Source organism: Larimichthys crocea, chromosome XXI (assembly GCF_000972845.2).
Source record: "Larimichthys crocea isolate SSNF chromosome XXI, L_crocea_2.0, whole genome shotgun sequence".
Taxonomy (NCBI): Eukaryota; Metazoa; Chordata; class Actinopteri; family Sciaenidae; genus Larimichthys; species Larimichthys crocea.
The window spans coordinates 13,462,077-13,488,430 of NC_040031.1; the positions used below are offsets into that span (position 1 = coordinate 13,462,077).

Consider the following 26,354-nt stretch of genomic DNA (forward strand, 5'->3'; position numbering starts at 1 on the left):
GTTGCGGGTGAGCGTGTCGCATGTATATTCTTCTGTTGAATTATGATGGCTGGATTACAACATAACTCGACAAACACAGCACGGCCTTATATATAAATATAGCACACATAAATGATGAAAAATCAGCTCCCAGATTAAAGTACCACTGTGAATGACTTCAGTTTTTCCAAACAGTCAAACTCATGTCTGTGTTTTTGAACTCATAATTGTCTTGTTCTCATAGTTTTTTACGACCACTTTAAGTTTAAGTTATTCTCCATGCCCTCGGACCTCTAAAGCAGAAAAATTCCTGAGTTATTTTGGTCCGCTGTTAGTGCTGCTTGACTTCATGTCTTTTTCCCCCCCCAGTTTTTGAATAAGTTACCAGAGAGCCCCTAGTGAAAGTGGTCAAACCTGTGGTTGTGGCTTTATGATCGAAACAGCTCTCAGGCTGTCCGTCTTGTGACTGTTGTTAGGAATGGGCTGTATGTCTCATTTTCCTGCCGTCTTTGTTCCTTAAAGATAAGCCCGTCCTCCCTTGACTGAGGGGAATTTAATGTGTTTGTGTTCAGAGGAAGGGCTGTGTCTCTGGGGAAATGTTGTCTTTCTTTTTTTCAGAAACTTGTGTCGAGCTGAGCAAAATGGCCTCTGTGGTTGTAGCTAAGCCGGTCATTCATAGATGATAAAACATGATGTTTAAATAGACGTAACCTCATCTTGTGTAAAACTTGGTCTTCATCGGGCCTGAGCACAGACCTGTTTTTTCTAAGGAGCCGCCGCTTCATGAAATGTCATGCAGATATCACTTCACAGCACTTCAGCTGTTGTACAGTCAGAGTGTTCCTACCTGAAGGCTGTTCTGATATCCCCAAAGATTTCATTTTATGTGCATAGAGCCTCTGAATAACACACAGTGATCATCATGATTTACTGTCCAACAATGGCCAGTTTGAGGAACACCATCCCTCGCCCACAACCCCAGTGCACATCTCCGGGGGCCTGTGTGTCACCGTTCAGCCCTTCTGTTATGCATCGTACAGCCGCGCGCCGTCCCCTGATTGACTTTAAGCAACCCATCTAATAGTTCCTGTGTGTGTTAATTAGGGAGTTCCTTGTTGCTGCCAAGCAGGGGTCACAACAGGCTGCCTGGTGGAGAAAAGCCCAGCAGCCTTGCTTTGAGGATTAAAAATGAACGAGGAAGGACTGTTGATCAGAGGAAGAGACATAGATTATCCTCCTCCTGCTGCTCCTCCACCTTTAACTATAGATCCTTGTCAGGTTACCCCATCAATGTCCAAGAGGGATCATCCCTCAGCAGCGTCCTCGTGCCAAACACTCATTCACTGCTCTCCACAGACAGGAGTGGACGTACATTTACTCAAGCATTTCCATTTCTATGTTGCCTTATACGTCTACTCGACTACATTTCAGAGAAAATGTACTCTTTTTTTTTCTCCATTACATTATCTGACAGTATTATTTAAGGATGCATTGTGTGGTAGATAAAGTACCACCAGTCTAAAGTAGTTCAAATTAGCTTAATCTCCTCCAGCTACAATCAATAAAGACACAATGGACATCGGCCATTCTGCAGCATATCGTGTAGTTAAGTGTATTTACTGATTTGAATGTATGCACATTGTAACAGAGTTTGTTTTGTCATATTGCTGCTTTTGTTTCAGGTTAAGGATCTGTTGAGGGACCTTTGTTCAGTTTAATGTTATGTTTCATTATTCTCATATTTGGCTTTCTGTAAACCTAAAAAGAAGTGCACTCAATGCAAACATCATACAAAAAGACAGATTTGATCTAAAGCTGGAGGTCAGACTGTCGTGTGTGCGGACGTTATGACGATTAGATATTGACAAGGAGTTTAGGAGGAAGAGCCTGAGGTCAGTAATGCTTTGTGGCGACCTACTTCTTCTTTTCCTGGCAGTAGCTGTTGTGAGCTAATGAGATCTTCGCCACTGAAGCCAGTCCTCCTACCTGGACGGTGCTTTGCCTTGTGGCTAATTTCAGACCTTAAGCTGCTGATGCTCTGTGGGCAAATTAAGTAACCAGACCACAAACACCTTTGGAGATCCCAGTGGGGTCAGTGTTGAAATATGCAGCAGGTTTCTGCTTGTGGTGGAGAATGTTTGTCTGAAATATGCTTAGAGCCCGACTGAATACTGAGTAGTTCTGAGAGCAGTTTTCCCTGAATTTAAAATGCTCCACCATACATCATTTTTATTGATTATCGTATTTTATGTGAGGTAACATGAGGCGAGGGACTGAATACAGGACCTGTTTAAAAAAAAAAAAAAAAAAAAAAAGCCAATACTGCTCTGGATACTGATACAGTATATATTGGATTGGTGCACAACCAATATTTAAATGGGCGACTATAGCTTACATTATTAGCTTATCATCAATAGTTTTTATTGGTGTATTATGGCCAATAAATAACAAGAAACTGCAGCAGATAAATACCAAAGTCTGTTTGAGGTCATTAGAAATAAATGTAGAAAGATTACATTAATTTAAAGCGATATAGAATTGCCAAATTTATTGATTACTGTAAAATGTGCTGTCAAGTTGCTACCAAAGAGTTGCTCGTTTAAACACCCAGCAGTAACAGAGAAACATGAATTGGAGTTTGTGTTCAACCCTATTTTAGCTCTGTTTTGGTCTCCACCAACTCCTGAGAAAAATATTTGTCTCTTTCACAGCTGAAGTCTCCAGCTAGTTGTTAACTGTTGTTTAATGCTTGACAGGAATGAAAACAGCTGCATGAAAATGCTGAATGATAAAGTTGGGACCGAGAGCTGAACAACGAGCTGAAAGATAAAACACGAGGGTCTTTGAGTGACCCCTTTCACAATGGGTTTTAAGTTTTAGCTGCTTTAATCCTCTTCAGAAATGTTAGTTATTGCCGTCTCCTGTACTTCCTGCACTCAGGTGAACATCTCCATAACTGCTTATCCTTATCAGGGTCACTCGAGTCGATCCCACCTGACACTGGGCATGAGGCGGAGTACACCCTGGATGGACAAGTCGCCACTTCACCTCAGAGCTAGACACCATATTTTATTTATTGAAATTTCAGGGCTCAAAGACGTTAAAAATTTTGCTTCCGTCATCTCCCTTCTAAGTGCTTTTTCGTGTATTCCAGAATTTCTGAGATTTAAGCCCAAAGTTGTCCTCTGTTAGCTCCCACTGCAGGGCCAAACTCAGCTTAGTTGTCTCTGACTCATTCAGGTCAGTTATTACCCACTGAGAGTCACATCTTTATCTTTATTCCTTTCACCAACAAAGAGGAAAATTACCTTTTCTGAGTTTGATATTAACAGATCTCTACAACTGACCCTGGCTCTGATAAAGCCCCATTGGTGCGTGATGCATTAACGTGACGATCGCCATGCATTGTCATTTTCTGAAAGCTTGTGTAGAGACTAGTTGGGTCCTTGATACAGTGAAAACGGCAGCTAGGCAACTAGGACGACGTGAGTCCAAAGTTGCTCCTTACGAAGGAGACTCTACCTACCACGTCCAACCACCACTGTCCTCCAGCTGCACTTACCGTGGGAGGATAAACACTGTGTCACTGACTGTGGCGATAGAGAGTCAAATAATTCACTAAGATAATGCGTAGTGTGTTTTTATGCGTTGTAATTCCTGAGCTTCCATTTGTTTCATGTCCCTCTCAGCCTACAGAGCCATAGTGTATATCCATCGCACTCAGAGTGTAACCAGACTGCACAGGAAGCAGTAATCATCCTCATTAAAAATTCAACCTCTCTCTGATGCCCCTGATATGTGGCTTTAGACAGGTTTCTGCCTCGAGTCATACATATTTTTTCCTTTTCGGCTGTTTTACGAGCAGCATTCGTCTTATCGGGCTGTAACTGACCATCTCTCTCTGTTTTGATCGACAGTCTGCTGAACAAAAAGTGAATATCCTGAAAGTAGCCCCAGGTCCAGTGAGCTATTGGGTAATGGTTTCCAGCTTTGGGACTTTGTGGCGTGCTGGATTTCATTCTACTCATATTATTGGAGTGATTTAACTCTGCAGCATCAGTTCAGTGTTGTTTACTATCTATACAGTGTTGGATAGTCGGGCACCAGAGATGAAAACCACAGCGAATGGATCACATTACAATTAGTGAGGTACTTTATCGAGTGCTACTATTTTAACAACCTTGCTTTTTTTTTCTCCACTACATTTATTGAAAGTCTTCATTTACTATGGATTATTCTCATTATGATTAATCTGCCGATTAGTTTTCTCATGTAGAGAACCCTAAAAATATAAAGTTTACTCTTAAAGCCAGCCAGACAAATATCTTCAGCGATTAATCTGTTATCAAAATAGTTTCTGACTGCATATAAAACACCTGATTTAATACTCAACAATATGTAAAGTAGAGAAAATTAGTTCCACAGCGGCCAGCTGCAACATTAAAATGCTGTTTAAGTGCCACTGAACCAGTAACAATATTCCGCTGATGCAGACTTTAGATATTTTGGAGCTGAAAGATTTTTAGTGTTTTGAATGCATGACCTTCACTTAAGTGAAGTTCCTTATTTAAAATATTTGTCATTTGTTTATGTACTTATATAAACTACAAAAAACAAGCTATGTATCGTTAATGTTTTTTTTATTTTTCACTCAATTGATCTTTACATTGACCTCCAAAAATGGAGTATTAAGTTGTATCTTTATATTTGCTGTACATCGACTTAGTTAAAAGATCTAAATACCTCGAAGACTTTATAGCAAACATAAAAACTTGATTTCAGAGGAGAGAGGCGAGTATAGACCTAGTATAGACCTAGTCTATACTTATAGTCCAGTAGACACAAATTTCTGAGTAACAGATGGTAGTGAAGTATGTGTAAAATGATCTGCTGCCAATATGACTTTTATTACTAAATTTGAGGGATCTTGTAATATAAATGTGATTGATTAGTTATGATATTAACACCATGCATCCATTTTTTTCCTGTATATTTTGAAAGCGTAGGTCATCCGTCATATTTCTGGGTAAAGCTGTTATTGCTCCGTGACTTTGAACGCAGTAGGTTACACCGGCGGTAGCTCTACCTGGATTATCAAGTTCCCGACTTTTCCATCCCATATGTTGCATAACGGGCCGCTGTAATGCATCTTACACAAGATGATTCAGTGTGATTACTCAGCAGCACCACAATACATACACCGCCTGTGAATGTCAATAAGCCAGCCTCCGTCACCAAAACCCCCACCCCCTTCCTCCGACATCAACAGCTCTCTGAATTTCATAATCGCCGAGAGCGGCGACCTGCTGAGGTCGCGGCCTGGAAAAAAAAAAGAAGAAAGTTTTCTGGATGATTGTTTTATACAGGACTTTTGCATCTGCAGCATCAGGCAAGGGTTTCACATTCACATCTCAGATTAGTCAGCCGGCCATCCTGCACATAGTGCGGTGGCGTTGTATGACTGCAGACTGACTATCACGCACACACACACACACACACACACACACACACAGCTCTATCCTCCCAAGAGCCATGAGGTGGGAGCTCTGTGACTCTGGGAAGAAGTTAAAATTCAGCTCTTATTACTGGAGCGTGTGAGTCAGCCTGCTGACTTGATTGTGCAGTCTGTGACACTGGGTCAGTCAGAAACATTTCACAGCCATGCAGCCGTTCATCTTGTGGGTGAGAAGAGCTCCAATGAAGGGTTGATGGAGCTTTCTCTCATCACTTAATGCTGCGCTAGATCACTCAGGATTATTCCCGTAAATGAATTTGGTGTGCTTGTGCTCACAGAGGTCGTTGAGCTCTGAGGCGCTGCCTGACCATTATTTTTTATTATCGATTAATCTGCTAGTTTTTTATTTTATTTTATGAAGTAGTGAAGATTAGTGAAGAACGCTCATCATCAAGATATTTCATTTACTCTCCCATGTCACGTGTGTGTGTGTGTGTGTGTGTGCAGTAGCATCACCATATGCACGTCTCCAGCACACACCGCACCTTTCCCTTCCCGTGAATGAATCGATTGAATTCTATTAGAGCTCGCAAACACACGAGTTTGTCATTCTTCATGCGCTGACAGAGCGAGGAAAGTCACAGGCGTGGATTCTGTCATGTTGTCATTCACAGGAAGTGATGTTGCTTCTTGCCAGTGTGGTGAGCAGAGAGGACCGAAATGATGCTAACCACCCTCTGAGTGAGTTCATAGGTTTTCTGTGGTTTCCTCCTGCTGCAGAAAGCGTGCTCTGAAACAACCATGCAAGAGAGTTGCTTGGCAGGCTCGGCGTGCTGGAGCTAGAGCTGGTGCCGGTGCTGGTGGGGGAATTTTCTGCTTCTCCCAGCGTCCACACAGCTGTGGAAACCCGGTCACATGCGCTGAATAGAAATGATGCTCATTGTCCTCATGGCAACAGCTGTGTTGTGAAGATAGCACTGTAACAGGCCAGCAAGTAGCGCACCAACTCCACCATCACATACACAAGTCCTTGAATTTACATACTGTCCCACATCATGTGTCAGAATGAGGTCAAAGTCGGAAGGACGTTTGCTCCAAGCCCTCTTAGTTCTGTTTGTGTTTGCAGCGAGTGTGTTTCACCTCATCACACCTGGGGCCGGGCTTTGTGAGCAGGTAGTGTGTGTGTGTGTGTGTGTGTGTGTGTGTGTGTGTGTGTGTGTGCTCTCTGACTGACCCAACCCCCCCCACCCATCACCTCCCTCCCTCCCCCTTCCTCGTGCGATGGTGGAGTGAGGGATTAGCGTGGATTTGATGGTCTCGGTAGGACTTAGTGCAGCGAGTGGGGCTGAGTTTAGAGCCTGTTGGGGGGGAAACTGATTGCACTGAGAACATAACAGACCCTTTTAAATCTAAAGATCACTTTAGGTGTATTTCTCTTTGTCAGTTGACAAAGATTAAGAAAACAAATACAGGACCCAGTTATTTAATGTTGGCCTTTTAATTTATTTCCTATTGGCAAGAGCTTACTAAGGAGATAATGAAAAGACCTGGATTAGAAGTTGATTGCTCTTTTGCTTCGTTACAAATCACAGATAGATTTATAGCTTTGGATAAATATTCCTTTTTAAATACTTTTGGCTCCTAGCAAGAAAGCATTACACAGAAAGGCCTTCTGGCAACAAGATAAGCCCATAAGATATAACCCATTACATGCTGTATGTCACTGAAAGACCCTGTTTCCACTCACTCAGCGTGGAAATATTGCCAACAATGAAACTGGAACAAGGGAAATCTTTATTTCAGCTGTTAAATGGGGGAAAAAAGGAACATGCAGAAAGGTCAAAAGGTAAATGGAAATGTAAAGCCGCAGAGCTGCAGTGGAGAATATAGATGGAAGAACTGCACATGGTTTTGCAAATAGAAGAGTTGATGATTGAATATATGAAGTAGCATTTTCATACAATCTCAGTGCTTCTGCTCTGTTTACTATTTTGATCTGCTGTGAAAAGCAGACTTTCATCAGTAGATCAAAGATTATTTTAGTCTTTGAGATCATATTAGTTTGTTGTTTTGGTTCAGAGAACATGACCCAGACTGTTTCACATCTTTACATAAAACCTTGCTGAGGCTGCATGGAGGTAAAAGGTGCCTGTGACGGTGTGTAATGAAAACTAGAAGCAGAGGAAAAAAAGAAGAAGCGATCATGCTGCCTGCTCAGCGAGATTTATTAAGGTGGACTGACTGTGGTATCATAGCAACTGATAGAGATTGCTTGGGCAAATATTCCCTTAATTCTGTATTTGTTTTTAAAGCCTCTCTCATGTATGTATGCAGACAGATGGCCGAGGAAGACACGCTATCTGCTGTCCTAAATGGGTGTTTTTTTAGAGGTTTTAAAAGTGTTTGCCGTGCTTTTGGCCGTGCACGAGCACCGAGCGTAAGCCAACACAGAAGGCTGTTGGACATTGTCGGGGACTTTGCCAGTTCTCAGTAAATATTCACAATATGCTGTTTGTGTACTCTGGCCTGTCTGCCTCTGAGTGCCCTGTATCTACTCACAGATGATAGGTTTTCTGTGTCAATATTGCCCAAGCGCATATAAAGCAGGACTAACATGTTTCTCTCTCTCTCTCTCTCTCTCTCTCTCTCTCTGCAGAGGCGCGTTCTCTGAAGTTGTGATGGCTCGGGAGAAGGCCACGGGAAAGATGGTCGCAATCAAGTGCATCCCGAAAAAAGCGCTTAAGGGGAAGGAGACGAGCATCGAAAATGAAATCGCAGTGCTCAGGAGGTAGGTACACATAACTCGGGGCCCGCGGGGGAGTTTGCAGAAGAAGAACACCACTTTAGAAAGGGTCACCACCTCGCAGAGTCCTCAGGGGAGGAAGCTTCTCCACTCTGAGTAATGACTCAGAGTCGGGATGCCGGTGCCGCTCAGTTTATTTAACAGTCTTTGTCTGGCTTAAGTGACTTCCTTGTCGAATCCCATCTATCCACCATTTTGGGACTTCTCAAATGTACACGCCTACACAGTGTATGGTAGGATTGCATTGACACCAGGTGACACTCCATCATCCTCCAGGGCCTGATGGGTAATAATTCCCCCAAGAAGCTCAGTTATCAGTCACTCTCGAAGTGAGCACGCCAGCTGTTGGGTGTAGTTGCCTGGTTACAGCTGCTATCCTTTGACTTCCTCGTTTCTTTTTCTTTTTTCTCTCTCTCTCTCTCTCTCTTCTCTGTCTTGGCTTTTTTTTTTTCTGCTTCCCTTCATACTCTTTTTCTTTGCCTCTGTTTGTCTAACAGCCCTCAAACTGCAACCTCATTTTTGTTCTGGACTAAGAAAGGAAGTTGTGAAGGTTGTTTAGTCCTTTGAGACTCTCCCCGCCTCCTCCTCTTCCACCCCCACTTTTTCCTTTTCAGCCACCTGCCCTTGTGAACACGCTCTGTCATCTGCATATCTCCTTGCAGAGGCATTGTATTTATATTTATATATATATATATATAATTAAAACCTTAGTTGGTTGTTTGGTTGGATGGATGGTTGCCTGGACACAGGCTCCCAGCATCGTGATCCATTCTATATTATATCCTTCAGGTGCTGACGGGGGTTGCCGCTTCATGACTCATAGATTAGCATCCTCTAAGAGTCTCCCCTCCCGCTCTCCATCATGCACAAAAGGTTTCCTACCTTGTGTGAGACATACGCTTTGCCAGATTGGCAGGCGTGAACATACCCATGTGCACAAACACACACACAGTCGAAACACACGCCAGTCTAAATGCAGGTAAATTGCTGTAAGAGAAAACATCTCATTGTCAGTCGGTGGGGGCATCGTTTTAACAAAATAAAATGCTAATTGCGCCTCATTAGTGAGACGTGCAAGCGAAGTGAATTTTCTGTTCTTGCTTTCCAGGGTAAAACATGAGAACATCGTGGCTCTGGAGGACATCTACGAGAGTTCAAACCACCTGTACCTCATCATGCAGCTGTGAGTACATCAGCCCACCAAACTGTTTAATTTAGGTCATTCTGTTGTGTGTTCTGCTTGAGACATGCGATGAACGCCTGAGAGAATACAGCAAGGTCATAAAGATGAACAAGATACGCAGCTGACAGACAAATATGTTTATCTGATGGATACATACGAGGGTGGCATCGTCTTCATATAATCTTCTCATCTGTCTGTTAAATAAAGATGTCTTTTTTTGTTTAATGCAACCAAAAACTGAAAAACTGAAGTATAAAAACAATAACTTGTGGGGTTTTTTTAGGGGTGGTCATGCTATAAAATCACATATTACTGTTCTGAAAGCCTTTCCAGGATCCTGGCAGACTTTTTGTAACCATTTGTAAAAGATTTTTAACCCTTTCCCCAAGTTACCAAGTTGACTTTGCTACTTTCCTGTCAAAGAAGTAATTACATTTTGCATGACACGTATGGAACATATACAGTAAACATGTCATTTATTGATTAAAAAATACATAATAATAGAAAACAACATCATAATTCACACATGTGGCCACCACTTTGTCTTCTCTGTGGTTAGCAGGAAGTCACTGAACAGAAATAGTCCGGCATGCAACTCTCTGTAAAAACCCCAATTTATTCTTAGATTTCGCATTAAACAAACAAAACTTGTGATGTGATAATTTCTTTTTGTGTCACTGACGGGGGTTTTTTATTCACTCAAACATTTGTGAACAAATTAATCACCAGAGAGTCCCAGAGGTCCTGTATAGAAAACAATATGGGCCCATGCCCTCTTAAAGTCTTCTTCTAGCCAGAATTTGTTCATATGATGTTACTTCTGACATGAACTCCATCCAGTTTTTTAACATTTAACATCTGGAGCAACTCTTCCATAATCTGAGGATCACTCGAGCAGCTGTGACCACCCCGACCTTTAAATCTGCCCACTCATATTTGGATATATTTGGTCCTAACAGACACAGTCTTGGTGATACAGGTATCGCCGTGTGGATGCCATTTACTCACGTGTTGCAATTCTTTCTCCCAAAACTAAGCCCATTCTATGTCATTCAAAAAGAGTCAAATAAAATCTATTATTTAACTTATACAGAAATAACTTTCTCTTGTGTTTCCAGTTAAATAATAAAATATTTAACCAATCTTCCTGGGCCAAAACCGTCCGCCAGAGGTTCCAATCTGGCCCGTGAGATGACTTTGCAAAGTGTAAAACTTACACATCACTGCAAATTTGCAATTAAAATAATAATGCAGTTTCAACTGTGGGTCACACACATACAACACTGTTAAACAAGCAAACCGTTCATGCTGGAGCTGCCAGTTAAAAAAAAACGTTATCTTATTATCGCGTTTGTTTGCTATTTCAGTTTCAGGTCTTTGGTGAACTTCCGCCCGTCGACATCCAACCTAAAATAATTTATTTGCAAAGTGATTCAGATTTGAAGGACAAATTTGCCTTTGCGTCAGCCTCGACACATTTCATTAGTATCTCTTGTTGAGGTACTCCAAATCAACAGCCCCCTTGCTGCGAAAGCTATGTACGTATTTGGGACTACCTACCTTTGTGAACAAGTTTCTCTGCATCAGTAAAACAAAGCTGTGCTCAAAGCGCACGCACTTTATTGACATCCTGAAATTGGCGACTCAGGATTTGACGCCTGATATTGTGTTTGATCATAAAGTAAAAATACTATATTGTTCAGTTGCAGATACCTAGGACTAAATGTTTTATGCCTTTGCAGATACACTTTCACAGTTTGTGATCTGTAAGTTGCAGTGCACTTAAACTGAGGCATAACTTTCAAGTTTCAATTGTTGTTTGTTTGAAATCTCTCATTTGTAAATATTTCCTTCAATTACCAGATCATATTTTTCTATAATATCATGTGATCAGTCTAAGTTTTAGAGGTGCTCCTAGGCTGTTTATTTTTACCTGTGGACAAAGGAATACGCTGACCATTCAGCCATGAATCTAAATTTATGGCAAAATAGGAATAAGCTCTTAAAACTTGAGCATCAGCTTGCGTTGAGGCTGTCAGAGGTGTTCATTCAACTTTGTGTCATTTATTTTTTTTGTTATTAAGAGAGCAAATGACTCGCTAGATGTATTTTAGTATATTTGTGGAGGTGTACGTGTCATTACCGTTTACCTGTGTGGCATATGTCATAATGAGCTCATTGACCGCTCCCCTCGCCACATAATTTCACAGCATTTGTGACTAATGCACCAGCAATTTAGGCAACGATTTTCTGCTCTCGTCTGATCTGAAAGATGTTGATTGTCAGTCATCTGTGAAAGCAGGTTTATACTTTTGATTGATGCTCAATTTAATATGAGTCACTTGTCATGTCTTTGACTTTTTAAAATTGCGATAAAAGTATATCAGTTGCATTATGTAAGAGGCTCTCAAAAATCGCAATGACCTAAACTAGGAAATATATTTAACTACAGCCTCAAAGTGACAACAGATGAAGCGAAGAACAAACCAAAGCTTTAAACGTTTTGCTCTTTACCTTTTAGGCTCATTCAGTTAAGGCCTTTTGCACTTAAGTTCTTGGAGTTTGTTAACTTCATGTACTGTGTATGTGTCGGTGTCATTGTTATGTTGCACTTATATTACTTTATTTTTTAGGTAAAAACTTACAAAACAAAGTTCTTCAAGGAACAATTCAAGTCTTATTTTTTTACCTCTGCGCTACACAAACGATGCACGCAAAAGATACAGAAGTGCAGGTGTGTTTAAATGAATTTTAGGACTTTAAAAGAGTTTGATTTCAGATGACTCAGTTTTGGGCGTCCTTGGACAGTAAATGCACAATGACCTTGTGTTTTAAGTGTATTTTGGTGCAGGGTCTAAGGTGCATTTGGCTTAAGTTCACAAATATATTGCTTTAATAAACAGAGCAGTATGTGCTTCGCCACTGCAGAGATACTGGGTTGTGAAATGTTTGGTACCATTGAAATTATTAGTCACTTGTGACCCTGAACACTGAGTTTCCTGTGTGCTGTGAAAGGGTGTCTGGAGGAGAGCTGTTCGACCGCATCGTAGAGAAGGGCTTCTACACCGAGATGGACGCCAGTCGACTCATTCGACAGGTTCTGGATGCGGTGAACTATCTGCACTCCATGGGGATAGTGCACAGAGACCTAAAGGTACAACAGTATTGCTTTATGTGTCATAGCCGTACATAATGAAACTCCACCGCGTGTGCCGTTGAAGAGAGCTCATCAGTCTTACTGAGAGGGGAAATCCCGGTTCTTTAACCTGTGTCACCCACAAAGGTTACATATCAGGGATTTTCCTTCTCGGTAAAACTGATGAAGCCTCTTGGAAGAGCTCTAAAACTCCTCCCCAGACTCTTGTCTGACAAATCCAGGGGGTTTGTTTCACAGTTTGTTTCATATCTTACAGTCTGGATGTCTGAAATGAATCTAAACAGACTGTCCATAAGCTGATATAATCATTCACAGACAGACTTCAGACTCTTTCCTCTCATTTTTTTTAGCCCGAGAACCTGCTCTACTTCAGTCCTCATGATGAATCGAAGATCATGATCAGTGACTTCGGCTTGTCAAAGATGGAGGGAACAGGCGATGTGATGGCCACTGCCTGTGGGACTCCAGGATACGTTGGTGAGGATGACCTCCGAGCTCTGCTTTTCGGTGGAAACTTCCTCTGAGATAATTAGATCCACTAGTCGCTAAACATGATCTAATCTAATCTGCCAGTAGCCACAGGATAACCTTAGCCATCTGCTTCAGGCAACCATTCACATTCTTCTCCGGCCTCTGTTTCACTGTGAACGGTCAAAATCTGTTTGAATTGTTTCAACAGATGATGCTATGTTGTTTTTTGTTTTGTTTTTTTTGAAGCTCCTGAGGTTTTAGCCCAGAAGCCCTACAGTAAAGCTGTGGACTGCTGGTCTATCGGGGTCATCGCTTATATTCTGTAAGTGCACACACTCAATATAAACATGGTCAATAACTTTATTGTATTGTTTATATAAGCTTTATTTAAACAGTGAGTCCTCATTTAGATCAGAAACCACCAGAAAAGCCTCACTGAGAGTAGAGTCGTCTAACCATAGACCATTTTATCTACTGTTTCTACAGTAGCCTAGAGTGGACAAACTAAACACTTGGTCTCTTGGTTGGGCCTTGTTCGCTTTTTGTATGTTTTGCAGACAGCATACTTTCTCCCTCAAACATTTTGTTTAACAACTGGCATATTCACATTTTCCTGTTGGTATGGTATCGTTAAATATGTCTAATAATCTTGTTCATTAACTGCTAAAATACTGTGAAAGTAAATGGTGTGCTATGTAGAATTAGAATATATTGTAACGCTTGTTACTCTCAGTGTTAACTATTAACTTGACTTTTACTAAGTTAATTTAGTTTCGGGCTGTGGGTCAAGCGAGCTTCTTCTGTGTAACATGAATAGGACAACTCAACGCTGACCAACAATGTGATACATCATATCACTCTGCCGATATTAACAATCACTTATTAGAGGCAAGGTGTACTATAAAATATACAGTAGTTCTTGTTCTGAATTAAGGAAAAGGATACAAATACTTATTATTTATTAAATTATGTTAATTATCTCACAAAACCTGAGCAAAATAAAGTAATCTATAAGATAAATCTTCACAAAAATAATTCTCATCTTACAATATTTGATAATTGGCACTAAACTCATCTGAGGCTGAGAGAAATGTCATTATTATTTGAGGTATTTGAATATAAACCGATGTGTTGGATACATCAAAATTTAAAGTAATGATTGTGGCCTATTAAATGAAAGTAATTATAGTTCATCCTGAAGGGAACATGGACATCTGTACCGAATTTCATGGTAGTTGTTGAGTTATTTTACTAGATGTTCACCAATTCTGTAAGATTCATCCCCAGGGAGCATGAATGTTAGCCATGTTAACCATAGCCACCAAAATAGGAAAATATGTCAAAACATAAATAAGAAAAAAACAATACAATGTGGCACCTTAAACAGTCTTAAAACAGCCTGTTTGACAGAGCCTGTAAAGTGTTCAGAGGAGAGGTGCCAAACTAATTAAGTGTTGTTGCTCGTTAATAAAAAGAGAAAATCCCTGGTGTTGTTGACAAATGACACAAATGAGGCTTGTTATGGTGATTGCAATGAAATAGTTGATAAACTTTAATGTACAATATGAATTTACGTTGCAGATCCCCAGCTTTCTTTTCACATCATTTTAAAAATGGATTGTTTTTGTCCCATTTTTCGCCTCCTAATATTCATGCAGTGTCTTTAATCCTTCTGAATCACCACCCTGTTGCATGCTATATAAAAAAAAAATTGTCAGTGAATGAGATTAGGCAGCAGCAAATCCTTTTTAGATCTGGGTTAAAGTTTCTGACATCCAGCTGGATAACGACACTCACACACACTCTTGTTGTGTAATCATCCATCTTCATCTTCTCAGGCTTTGCGGTTACCCTCCTTTCTATGACGAGAATGATTCGAAGCTCTTTGAGCAGATTCTCAAGGCAGACTATGAGTTCGACGCACCTTATTGGGATGACATATCAGACTCAGGTGAGCTTTGTTTGTGTGTGTACGTAAACTGTATTTAAGCAAATGGTGACACTTTTATTTCCATAGTTTTCTAATAATAATATTGAATAAAAAGTGTTATACAGAAGTCTAATACTCCATTTGAACTGTTGTTCAATTAATGATCTAATGAATTCATTCTTCTGGAAATCAGCCAATACTTTTAATTTCTATGCAACTACATTTTGTGGTTTCTTCATGAAAAACAAAATAATGGGACTGAAATTTAGTTTGTGTGCTGCCCCAAACATTTTCTCTATCCTATTTATAATTACTGCTAATATTACATGACTCTTTCCAGGAATTAATTTTAAGAAATTGCAATACCAAAAAAAAGTGTTATCAGCGGGATGTGACTTGACTTTTTTTTACTCGTCCACCTCCATAGCCAAAGACTTCATCAGCAGCCTAATGGAGAAGGATCCAGAGAAGAGATTCACATGTGACCAGGCTCTTGAGCACCCTTGGTGAGAAACTAACCACCACCACATTGCGCCCCGACCAGACAATCACAGGGAACCACACATCTCGGTGCGATTAAACAGCAGTATGACGCAGATTGCCAGGCTTACACATTTGTCATGGAGAGCATGTCCTCCCACTGTCATCTGTTGCCATGGCTCCGAGCCGCGAACCCACCTCTGCTCTGCACCGCCAGCCCTCAGAGAGGAATCTGCTGAATAAATGGCTGCCAATTAGTGGCTGGCGTCCTGAAGGATCCTTGAAGAATGTGGAAGCTTTAATGAACAATTAGGATGTCTTTCCAGGCCTGAGCTGGAGCTAACGAGAGCGACCTGGCGTGGGCTGCTGTCTCCGGCTGATGTGGCCAAAATGAATAGGTCTGTTAGCCAGTAATGGGCCTTTTGGGTCCTGGGCAGGTGGTCATTCTGAGACAAATATGTGGTCTGTGACACCGGTAACAGGTATCATAACAGAGAGAAATGAGTTTCATTGACAAGGTTTCATACTGAGATATTATGATGAATGTGACAGGAGCGCTGCATTGTGTGAGCTCAGGCAAAAACATCAACCCATCAATCGAAAATGTTTTAGCAGAATGAAAATAAATGATCCAGGCAATTAGGAAAACAGCATGAGGACAAATCCCGAGGTATTACACATAAAAATATAAATGATTTGAGCAATGCTGTTTTTATGTGTGAATTATTTACATGAACTAAAAGTGCTTGACTCTAATTTTCAGGATTGCTGGAGACACCGCCCTCTGCAAGAACATACACGAATCAGTCAGTCGACAAATGCGGAAAAACTTTGCCAAAAGCAAATGGAGGGTGAGCGTGACCTACACCAACAAAAAAAAACATACCACCTTTCTCCAGGGATCCGTCTTTGCTTATACACCTGTCTGTTTACACCCTGTCTCCACAGCAAGCCTTCAACGCGACTGCTGTCATCCGCCACATGAGGCGCCTGCAGCTGGGCACCAGCTTTGGCAGCAGCATTCACAACACGAACTCAGTGTCCAACCCTCAGAGCCGAGCTCCAGCCAAGAGCCAGTCTGTGGACTGTGCCCCGCTTTCCCTGAAGGACTGTGAGTGACACTTCAGATGCTTTCTGTAAACGCAGACATGTCCAGCTTTTAGTACTGCACTCAGCTAAGCTCTGTTCACTCTGCTGCCTGTCTATGTTTAGCTTAACGGTGACCGTTTTTTAAAAACTCAAAAAAAAGATCTGAAGAATGACACGAGCCATGCAGGTATTGACATTTCTGGGGCCATTTAATATAAATTGCTTTTGGTTGTTTTATTCCATCCATCCATCCATTTTCTGTAACCGCTTATCCTAAACAGGGTTGCGGTGGCCTGGAACTTTTTCCAGCTACACCAATTCTGTTTTATCAATCAATCAAACTTTATTTGTATAGATATAAGATATTATAAAGAAAAGCACAACATGCACTAAGGAAGCGCATCGCATCATTATACAGTGAGGAAACACTGAATAAAAAAAATAAAACCCATTAAAATGTATAAATAGTTAAAATAGAATAAAGGTTGGTGTGATTTAAAAGGCTACTCCCATTGAGGTCTGTGTTTAATTAGTTAATAGACTAATTTTTAATGGACATAAGCAGCCAGGCAGAAAACTAATCAGCAGATTAATTAGTCATTGAGATAATTATTATTTGTGCTCTCATGTCTGTTAACTTCCTCATCGTGCAGAAGTATATTGAGTTTTCTTTGTTGTCATAGTGTATAGTCATTGTGTGATAAATAAAGTAAGTTAAGGTAAACTTTTTCTTGAGCTTTCAGTGACATCTCTTGGTCTCTTTGATATTTTGCTCAGTTGTCTTAAAAATAACTCAGTAGTAGGTAGTAGCAGTTATCTTATTGTCTGTGCAGCCAAAACCTCCAAAAAAGTAACTTAAAAACACACAAATGAGTCACTAGAGCATTAAAATGAGTTCATCCTTGGCTCAAAATTGCTCCATTTGCTAAATGACTACAGTGCTCAGATGTTTCAGGAAATTGTCCGGCCGTTTATAGAAAACTATTTATGATCTGTTAATAATCTGCAAATAAATATTTATTCTGAGTTTGTTAGACCAGAGAAGAAAGTGTTTTTAACCACTCAAATTTTGGATGATTTAAAAATATATACAAGTTTATGAAATTAGGTGTCAAAATCAGGTAAAAATAAGCAGTGTTCTCAGCTCTAGGACTGTGGGAGCGGATCCTCTGAATGTGCTGATGCCACGCACACTCGTGGGAGCAGTCAAGCAGCAATGAAGCGACTGAAACGTGTCAGATGAGTTCAGAAAATGACATCACTAACTTTCCTTACCTTCTTTGACAAGACAGCCTGAAGTCGGTGGGAATGTTGGATTGTCGGGTTCATAACGTTACAGAAATGGTTGGACCTCCCTTATCCAACATTTGAAACCAAACCTTTTGTAACTCCTTGCTGAAACTATATTCTCTCCCACAGGCCCTCCAATAGCTCCCTTGCCCTCTGCTGTGTACAATCAGGACTCTGACGCCCCCTCTGTGGTATGTGAGGAACCGTCAGTAGTCGCCGAGCCACCGCGGCCACGACCCTCCACGGTTACCGTCATCCACACTGGGACTAAATGACGCCAGGTTCCGCGGGAGGTGAGCTGGGAGACCACAGAGCTTTGAGACGGGATAAAACCATCCCAAGCCTTGTGATTCGACGTCGTTACCCAGTTTGCCCATCCCGCAACCTCCCATCTGTTTCTGCCAAACCACGGGAGGAAATTGAGGAGCGTTGGCTCAGCTCCATTTACCATGGCTCAGCATGGCACCGCACTGCTTCCCTTCCCACTGTCATACAGATCTGGAAGTACAGAGGGGAAGATGCTCACCAGAAGTTGTCATTGTGGAAGCCATTTTTCAGCCTGGATCACGGTTGTCTGGCAGACAAACAAGCAGCTGGTCTGGGAAGTGCCACACTAAAGGGAACTCTTTATCGAAGCTGCTATTGTTTTGTTTTTTTTGACTGTGAGCGTCTCGAGACGAGAACGCTCCGCTGTATGCCTTGTGTAAATATCCTGCCTGGAACTGTTGAGTGGAGTCATGTTATGCAAGTGAAATATAAGCTTCAAACTGTGGTGAATAATTGTGACTTCATCTGCACTCTGAACTTCTTGGCGTTTTGACAGCTCTTGTTAATTTACTGTGGTATTTGCTGCAATGGCTCGCAGGGTACTAACTCCCAACAGTGTGACAGTATGTGTGTTATCTCTTCGCTTTAAAGTGTGTGGACATGAAATACGAGCAGGACGGTGTGCTTCAATCACGGCTGTGATCGCTGAGTGGGCCGGTGCATTGCACTAATGTATTGGATTATTTATTTTCTTACAATATATTCTGACTGTGTTTTTTTTTTTTTTTTTTGTAAGAATACCACTTGCGGAAACCTGTAAATGTGTTATTAGATTCCACTGAAAAGTTCTTGAATTGACCGATAAAGACACAGTATCTAATAGTCGTCACTTTGTAATTGCTGTTTTTGATTTGATTAATTAATTTCGATGTGACTGTGAAGTCCTCCTTGACCACAGGAGGGCAACCACGTGTTGTTGCTGTGTGACCAGCTCTCAGGGATGTGTTCCAACATGAAACCAAACCCCCTCTGTCATCAGAGTAATCAGACGCTGCTGAGGGTGATGGTGAAAACAGTTGAAAGGTAAAACTTCCAAATACTGCATATTATTCTAATGTGCCATTGGGAGATGCTTTCCTTCTTTGAATCCTTTAAATCAGTATTGACTGTATAAGTGTGATTGAATTATATTTGGATTTGTGCGCATTCATGTAAAAAAAAATGTAAAAATGACAAATGAATGCACGATTGCTCCCCATTGCAGAATCGTCAATTCGGTAGTGTACAGTTCAGTAGTTGTATTATCGTGCTCTGCTTCCGCTCATGAAGTGGCTGGTCTGAATACAGCTCACTCACTCGCTCACTCACTCACTCACTCACTCACTCTGTGTTTAATCACTGTGCTTTCATACCAGCCTGTTGAATTTAGCAGAAAGACTCTTTCTCCTTCTCTCTCCCACTTGCTCTCTAGAGAACTTCACACAGAGAAGAGAAGGGATCTGTCTTTGTATTTTCTCTGTCATACCTAACTATTTGATTTTCAATCAGTCAACATGAACAGTTAAAAAAAAAAAAAAAACCTACACTCCATCAGAACATAACCTACATCGAAGGCATCCTGAATTATCTAAAAATGTTATGGTGAATATTGACTTACTGTAAATACAAACCTCAACAACACTGTTAGCTTTCGTCTTGAGTGTTTTATTTCTGTCTTCCCATATTCTTTCCCCACATAAAAACATCAACAGGAAACAAAACATGACGCACTGAAAGCCCCTCGGTATGCATGCATTACATATTGTTGCAGAAATGTGCTTTGGAGTTGTAGAGATTCATGTATTAAAAAAAAAAAGAGGTTTGCATGTGTTGTTGCTTCTTTGATGGGAAGTAAATATCAAAGAGTTTCTACATGTTTCTTACAGTAAAAAATGTTAGTAAATACAGAATTTTTTAAGGATTATGTTTAAAGTTTTGACTAATGTCATCACAAGTGAGTAAATATGTAGTAAATACAATATGAGTAAATACAGTATATATGAGTAAATGTAGTATATTCACACTTCTGCCTCTGATAATGTCAGAAAACCATTGCACATCTATTTAACCCAGGAGACCCTGAACCTCTTTAACAGATTAAAAAAAACATTGTTTTAACAGCTTGATACTTTACGATTGAAAGATGTATGATGATTATAGACATGATTTTAAACTGGTGACCTGTTACACAACCCTTTTACAAATGTCCTTCAGATCACTTATTTGGACTACCAGAGACTTTGGTTATTAAACACGATGGACTTTCATCAGCTCTGTATCTGTGAGTGGTGTTTACAGTTTACTTTTTATTCAGTATTATTCCTCCATAATCTGGAACTAGTCAGATTAACAGTTAGTTCATAAGAGGTTTGTTAACGGACGACTATTTTTGGAGCAAAACTGGCTAAAAATCACTGTTACGATCTCCTCAAAAGTAAATATTTGCTGGTTTTGATCATCCACTATAATAGCAAATTGGCAGATTGACTGTTGGTTGGTCATTTTAAATTTGGCAATTGAATAATCAATTGATTTTAGCAGTATAATTATAATTAGAGTATATATTATAAGTGTCATAACAATGTTTTTATTGTTATTTCTGTATTCCTCCCCTTCATTAAGGGTGCAAGCCCAGTTTGTGGCAAAGGGAAAGGTTACCACCTCATTAACGGTCTTCATTGGGAGAAATGATAAAAGAAATTCTTTTAAATTATTTCTAAAATCCCAAACAGGTAAAGCCAAAGTCAACAACACAAGGGTTAAAGACATGTGTTTGAAAACATGCAGCTGATGTCTCTACTGTATAAGGTCTGAGAAGAAAAGATGTTTCTCTACGAGCATCCTGTCGCCTTACAGCATCACCTCTCTCCTCTCAGTCTCAGATGGTCTGACGGTTGTACTCTTGAGGAGGATGCATCCCGTCATAGTGAAACTCCCTCCACTGCTCGGTGCTCTCTCTGGTCCTCTCGTCTTGTTCTGGGAGATTATTAGAATTTTTAATGGATGAACGAGTTGGCCGAATGACTGAACTCTTCATCTTCATCAGATATCAGGGTTTGCATACCATCGTGCTCCTCCTCAGCGTAGCTCTCAAACTCGTTCCTCTTCTCTTCGTGAAACTCTCTCTTTCTCTCATCTGCAGCCAGAACCTGCCTCTGCTCAGCTGCAAGCACAGAGAATCATGAACAAACTGTAAAATGATAAACATCTTCGATTGAGTAGTTTATTGTCATGCTGGCTGTTGATGAAGCAGACAAAGCATCAGACACATAAATAGAACAGAAAACAGCTACAAGACATATCAGTTTATGTATCAGCTGTAAAAACAAATCCCTTTAATCCTATCTCCAAAAATGCATTACTTTTATTTATTTAATTATTTTTGTTTTTCATTTTCACCTTTGAGTATGAACTATAAAAGTAGAATATAAGTACAATAGTATAATAATTCAAGAAAGAGCAGAAGCTGGAGTAGAGGAGTAGAAGTTGCACCGCGATGATTCAGTTTGCCTTTATTGATTCACTCTCACCAATGTTTAAGTGAATAAATAAGTGACTATATTTTCACTTTTCTATTTCTATTGCAAAACATCATGCTGTTATACGATTTACTACAAATATACTGTGGAACAATATTTTGCTGTATTTTTCATTATGTCACAACATCAAATCTAGACTTTTTTTTCATGAGATCTCGGCAGAATGTCCTGATTTGTTTTCTACGGCAGACTGAAGTAGGAACAGTCTGTGCCTCATTTGTTTATTGGTCATGTCTAAAGAGCGGCGCTGTGTTTATCTTTATCTGCTCTGATTGACATGTGCAGTGTATTAGTTTTCTTTAGCTCTCATAATGTTTATCGCCTTTGTTTGTAGTGTCTTGTAGGTCCACCTTCGGTGCATGACACATGAAAAATAAATGTACAATTACAAACACATTAGATTTATCATAATGATAGTTTAGAATGATGAAACTTTTTATTCCATGGTAATTGGTAATAATACCTCTTCCATTAATGAATATATATGAACTAAGCTAGCTGGTTGTTTTTTAAAGTTCAGTACGTCCTTTGAAGCTCAACCAAAAATGAAACTGCCTGTAAAAACCTTAACAAGGCCACGTGCCAAGACTCATTTTTCTACCACTAACTTCCTGGATGGAAACCACCTCACCTGAAAAAGGTCTGGTTTTGAAAACAACAGCGCACTTGGGGGATTTTTAGGGCATCACACACACTGCAAACGACTTAATCAGGTCAAACCCAACAAATCTTTCAACAACATATCACAGCTCTGCATACGCTCCACCAAACAAAAGACAATGAATACAGCATGCAATTTGGAAATTTATCAACCAAAAGGAACCATTGTTTCAATTCGAGTAGAGACAGACACTCAACACAGTGATTGTTAAACTTCACAAAACTACAGCCTCAGAAGAAATACCACAGAACTGAATCACAGTGTCGGAACAAAAGCTGCTTTTGTGACATTCACGGAGCTGGTATTTGTGGTGATTCACAGAAGCTGTGCATCCACACAAAAACACAAAAACACACAACCTGGACCTGCAAGTGATGGAAGAAGTCTAATGAGTCATGTCTCTGTCTTTTTTTTAACCAGATCCAGAAAGATAAATGTGGAAAGAAAATGATTACTTCAAGTCCATCTTCAGACAAAACTGACGTGCTTACATATACACATTTCCTTTCATTTCTGTACAGTCTATGAAGAGATCACTTCCCAATGCAGATCTAATGTAAGTGATGGAGGACAAAATCCACAGAACTGGTCTAAAAATACACTCAAAGCTAATATGATACTTGAAGAATCTGAATTAGACACATTAAATTACAGTCTCCATAGTGGGGATGGGTTCCAAGTAGGTACTAGTAGATATATATTAATATATTTACACTAAGAAGTGAGGCCGAGGATTTCACACAGCCTGCATGTGAACTCTGACCAGCAGGACTGGACATTTGAAGAAGACTAGAGCACATTAAAATACTTGTCTGTCATGTACGGGCAAGTTAGTGTGAGTGAAACTCATACTCTGACTGCAGTAACATTAGAAAGAGCCGTTATCTGAGATAGGAAAGGTTTGAGATAGCCATGCTTATCTTTCCAAAGTCAGGTCACAACCTTTGACCTTCTACCAAAGATTCCCACTGCAGGTCTGGGCATGCAGTGAAGAGCTGGAACTCAAGACACTTAGTTTTAAATTACCTTTTAAATGGTTTAAGGATTTAACTGCCTGTTTGTGATTTGCAGAAATGAAAACAGAATATTGCAAGCCTCTACCTACTATGTTTGGTTTTTGCTTTGAACATTGCAGGTTAATCGCCTGACACACCAGCACAGGATCTGCTGCTTCTTTTGGCTCTGACAAAAACCTCAAACGGCAGCATTCATTTACAGTCCGAAGTTTGGATGTCAAAACTTTGTTATTATCACCTTATCCACCTACTGAAATAGCCTAATACGTGTATCAAATATTTTCCTCTGCAGATTTCATCCGCCTGCGTGCGAGATGTTGTGCTTTTATGTCATTATACAGCAGGAGAGGCTCTTCAAAGTGAGCGCAATTTGTTTGTCTCACTTTTTCACTTGGTTTCTCTCTGACCCCTTTCTGCCTGCGTGTCGGCACATTCCACATTCAGCTCTCAGCTGCTCACCCACTCACTCGTCCATCTCAGTCTTTTCACTGAGTTTTACTGCTTTGTGTTCATTTTATCTAAGCTTTGGCTGTTACACACACACACACACACACAGACCCACAGCATGTTACACAACTCTAATTCAGAGCAGCAGTCTCAGTGTGTGCTCTCACCTTCCTGTTGGCAGAGCTGCGCATAACAGTGCCATTAAATCACTCAAGAATGTCAAACATTGTACAGTATGTGAATTTCTGAGGAGGATATTCACTGATTTACTCTGAGGTTAGTGTGTGTGTGAGCTCCATGTTGCCCTGTGACTCCTGCCGGAGCGTCCAGCAGAGGAAGCAGAGCTGCTGTGTGACCAGACAGGTCAGAGTCTGGTCTCTGGTCAGGCCAGATTCAGAAAACAGTTAACAGCTGCTGGCTGCCACGCTCATAAAAACAGACAGGTTGCCAATAACATGTTTGCTTGTGAAAAAACAGCAATGTTAACTGTTCCCACTACAGTACAGTGTCTCTTTATGCTGAGGGTGGAGACTGATCTCTTATTTAACACAGGATTCAGATACTTATATGGGCAACACTTTGTTTTATCAATATCCAGAATTTTGTCAGAGGTCTGATGTTTTTGTTTGGGTCTTACATTTTGTTTCCTACGGTGCACTAAATGTTTCATTTCCATCGATTCAATCAGATCTAATAAACTTTTTCTAGAATTGAGTGTTATTTTGTCTTTCTCTGAGAGACTTGCACATACTTTCCAGGAAACCTTGGCTGCATTATCTCATGTCTTTAGCAGATTTGTTTTCAGGTTTTTTTAGATGTAACAGTTGCATAACACTTTTTGGACACCATAAAGTTTAAAGCGTGGTACGCAGAACCAAAAACATCTTTAATGTGAGGAAACCAAAGAAAGTGTTGAGCATTTATTCTCACTTTTATAAATAATAATCACCAATAATGCAGTGAGAACTAGTGATCAACAGTGTGAAGAATTTTTGGATTTCTAAAAATTATTTCTAAAGACAAATGGTTTTGTAATGAGTCATGATTCATATTTATCAAGTTGGATGCGACATGGTGACTTTCATTGTGGCATTACGGTGAAGAAATTAGTGTGAGAGTAATTCTGCAGCCAAAATGTCCTGTATAATAAATGCCAACAATTACCACACACCACCACGGCTGACCAGACCTCAGTCTAAACTCAGACAAACCCAGAGTGAACTCACCGTTAATCTCATCCTGAGACTTCACGCCCCGTCTGCTGCGTCTCCTGAAGAAGTTTGAGGCATCGGCCTCCTTCATAAAGATCCTCTTCAGTGGACCTGCAGTGGAAGCAGGATGAGGTTCAGCTCACAACATAAGTGGAATAAAAGAGAGAGGATGTGGAAGAGGTGCAGCTGATGCAGCTCCTCACCTTGTGGGTCTTTAGCGGTGCCGGTGCTGCTGGGCACAGCTGCAGAGTCAGCCTCTGGAGACACTGGGTCAGAGGACAAAACATGAAGGCTCAAAATTAGAACAGAGAAACTAGGCTCCCATGCTTACCTCTCCATGAAATACAACCAAACAAAAAAAAAACCCTATCAGCACTCTGTTCCCCTTCAACAATATCCCTGACTCACAGGAAAGTGCAAGAAGCACAGCGAGGAGAGCCAAGAGGGTTGCATACGTCCAGGACATCTTTACCTCTGTGTCTGGATTGTTGAAAGATATGAGTAGTGAGACAGACCAGGAGGGAGAGTAAGATGTATGTGAGAGGTGGAGTGGGAGTCCAGAGGAGTATTGACTGCTTGTCAGAAGAGAGGGAGGGAGTGACGGTGCAGATCTGATAAGAGGCTGAATCCAAAGAAACAGAGGAAGAGGGTTTTCAAGTGACAGCTGAGGATTTAATTTTGTGCACCTTGAACCACCTGTTTGTTTCATTCATTGTACACCAGTCAGCCTTGTGAGGGCCTGTTTCTTTAGTCACAGAAGGGAAAACCTATAGAGCGCACTATAGAAAATTACTCTGCAGGCTTAATATGCACATATATTAGAGAAAACATGGATGACAGCTAACAAAAACACTGACGTTTCTGGAAAAAAGTGACGGAAAACAACCCCTGAGCTATAGCTGGAAGTTTTTCTTGCCAAATGCCTCCTTTGCAGATGTAGATGAACGAGGCCCCTCAACAAGGCCACTCTCTCTGCTTCTGCATAAAGTCCTGCCGGAAAGTATGCAGCCTTCAGTTTGCTAGAGTTTTTTTTTTTTTTTTCCCACCTGAATTCTGGCTGTGCCCCAGAAAGGACTGAATGTTTAAATTGTTTTGTGGGGCGATCTGAGGTGGAGAGATTGTTGCTCCGGGAAGTGAGAGAAAATTGGAGGGAGGGTTTTCAGAATATGTCTTGTAAGTTTGCTCAGGTAAGTGAGGAAAACATGGAAAAGGAGGAAAATCTTTTTAAATTTTCACCTAGTTAATGTCATACGTACTTGTGAATTCAGACCTTAGATTGAAGAGAGTTTCTGTGTGAGTGTGAATTCAGAAAGAAGGTTACATTGAAGGAAGTGATT

At 40.6% G+C, this 26,354-nt stretch overlaps 2 protein-coding genes across 2 annotated transcripts in view; one reads left to right on the forward strand and one right to left on the reverse strand.

Moving 5' to 3' along the window:
• LOC104940642 (calcium/calmodulin-dependent protein kinase type 1D) overlaps nt 1-19,784 on the forward strand; it is a 25,662-nt gene extending 5,878 nt beyond the window's left edge. The window contains exons 2-11 of the mRNA XM_027273014.1: nt 8,091-8,222; nt 9,346-9,420; nt 12,436-12,574; nt 12,928-13,054; nt 13,295-13,370; nt 14,887-14,999; nt 15,406-15,484; nt 16,222-16,309; nt 16,407-16,569; nt 17,967-19,784. Coding sequence (XP_027128815.1) covers nt 8,091-8,222; nt 9,346-9,420; nt 12,436-12,574; nt 12,928-13,054; nt 13,295-13,370; nt 14,887-14,999; nt 15,406-15,484; nt 16,222-16,309; nt 16,407-16,569; nt 17,967-18,112 — 1,138 coding nt within the window. The 3' untranslated portion in view covers nt 18,113-19,784. The remainder of the gene's footprint in view (nt 1-8,090; nt 8,223-9,345; nt 9,421-12,435; nt 12,575-12,927; nt 13,055-13,294; nt 13,371-14,886; nt 15,000-15,405; nt 15,485-16,221; nt 16,310-16,406; nt 16,570-17,966) is intronic.
• Nucleotides 18,878-25,570, reverse strand: ucmab (upper zone of growth plate and cartilage matrix associated b). The gene is made up of 5 exons (XM_010757294.3): nt 25,426-25,570; nt 25,221-25,283; nt 25,033-25,128; nt 21,208-21,306; nt 18,878-21,119 (listed from the first exon to the last, which is right to left on the reverse strand). The coding sequence occupies exons 1-5, from the start codon at nt 25,481-25,483 to the stop codon at nt 21,022-21,024; spliced, it is 414 nt and encodes a 137-aa protein (XP_010755596.1). The 5' UTR covers nt 25,484-25,570; the 3' UTR covers nt 18,878-21,021.
• Between the last annotated feature and the right edge of the window lie 784 nt (nt 25,571-26,354).

Excerpts from the sequence above, each read along its gene's own strand:
- ucmab (XM_010757294.3), bottom strand. The coding sequence starts at position 25,483 with ATGTCCTGGACGTATGCAACCCTCTTGGCTCTCCTCGCTGTGCTTCTT. Across the intron at positions 21,307-25,032 it reads GTCTCAGGATGAGATTAACG|CTGAGCAGAGGCAGGTTCTG; the intron begins GTGAGTTCACTC and ends CTGTGCTTGCAG. Across the intron at positions 21,120-21,207 it reads CGCTGAGGAGGAGCACGATG|AACAAGACGAGAGGACCAGA; the intron begins GTATGCAAACCC and ends ATAATCTCCCAG.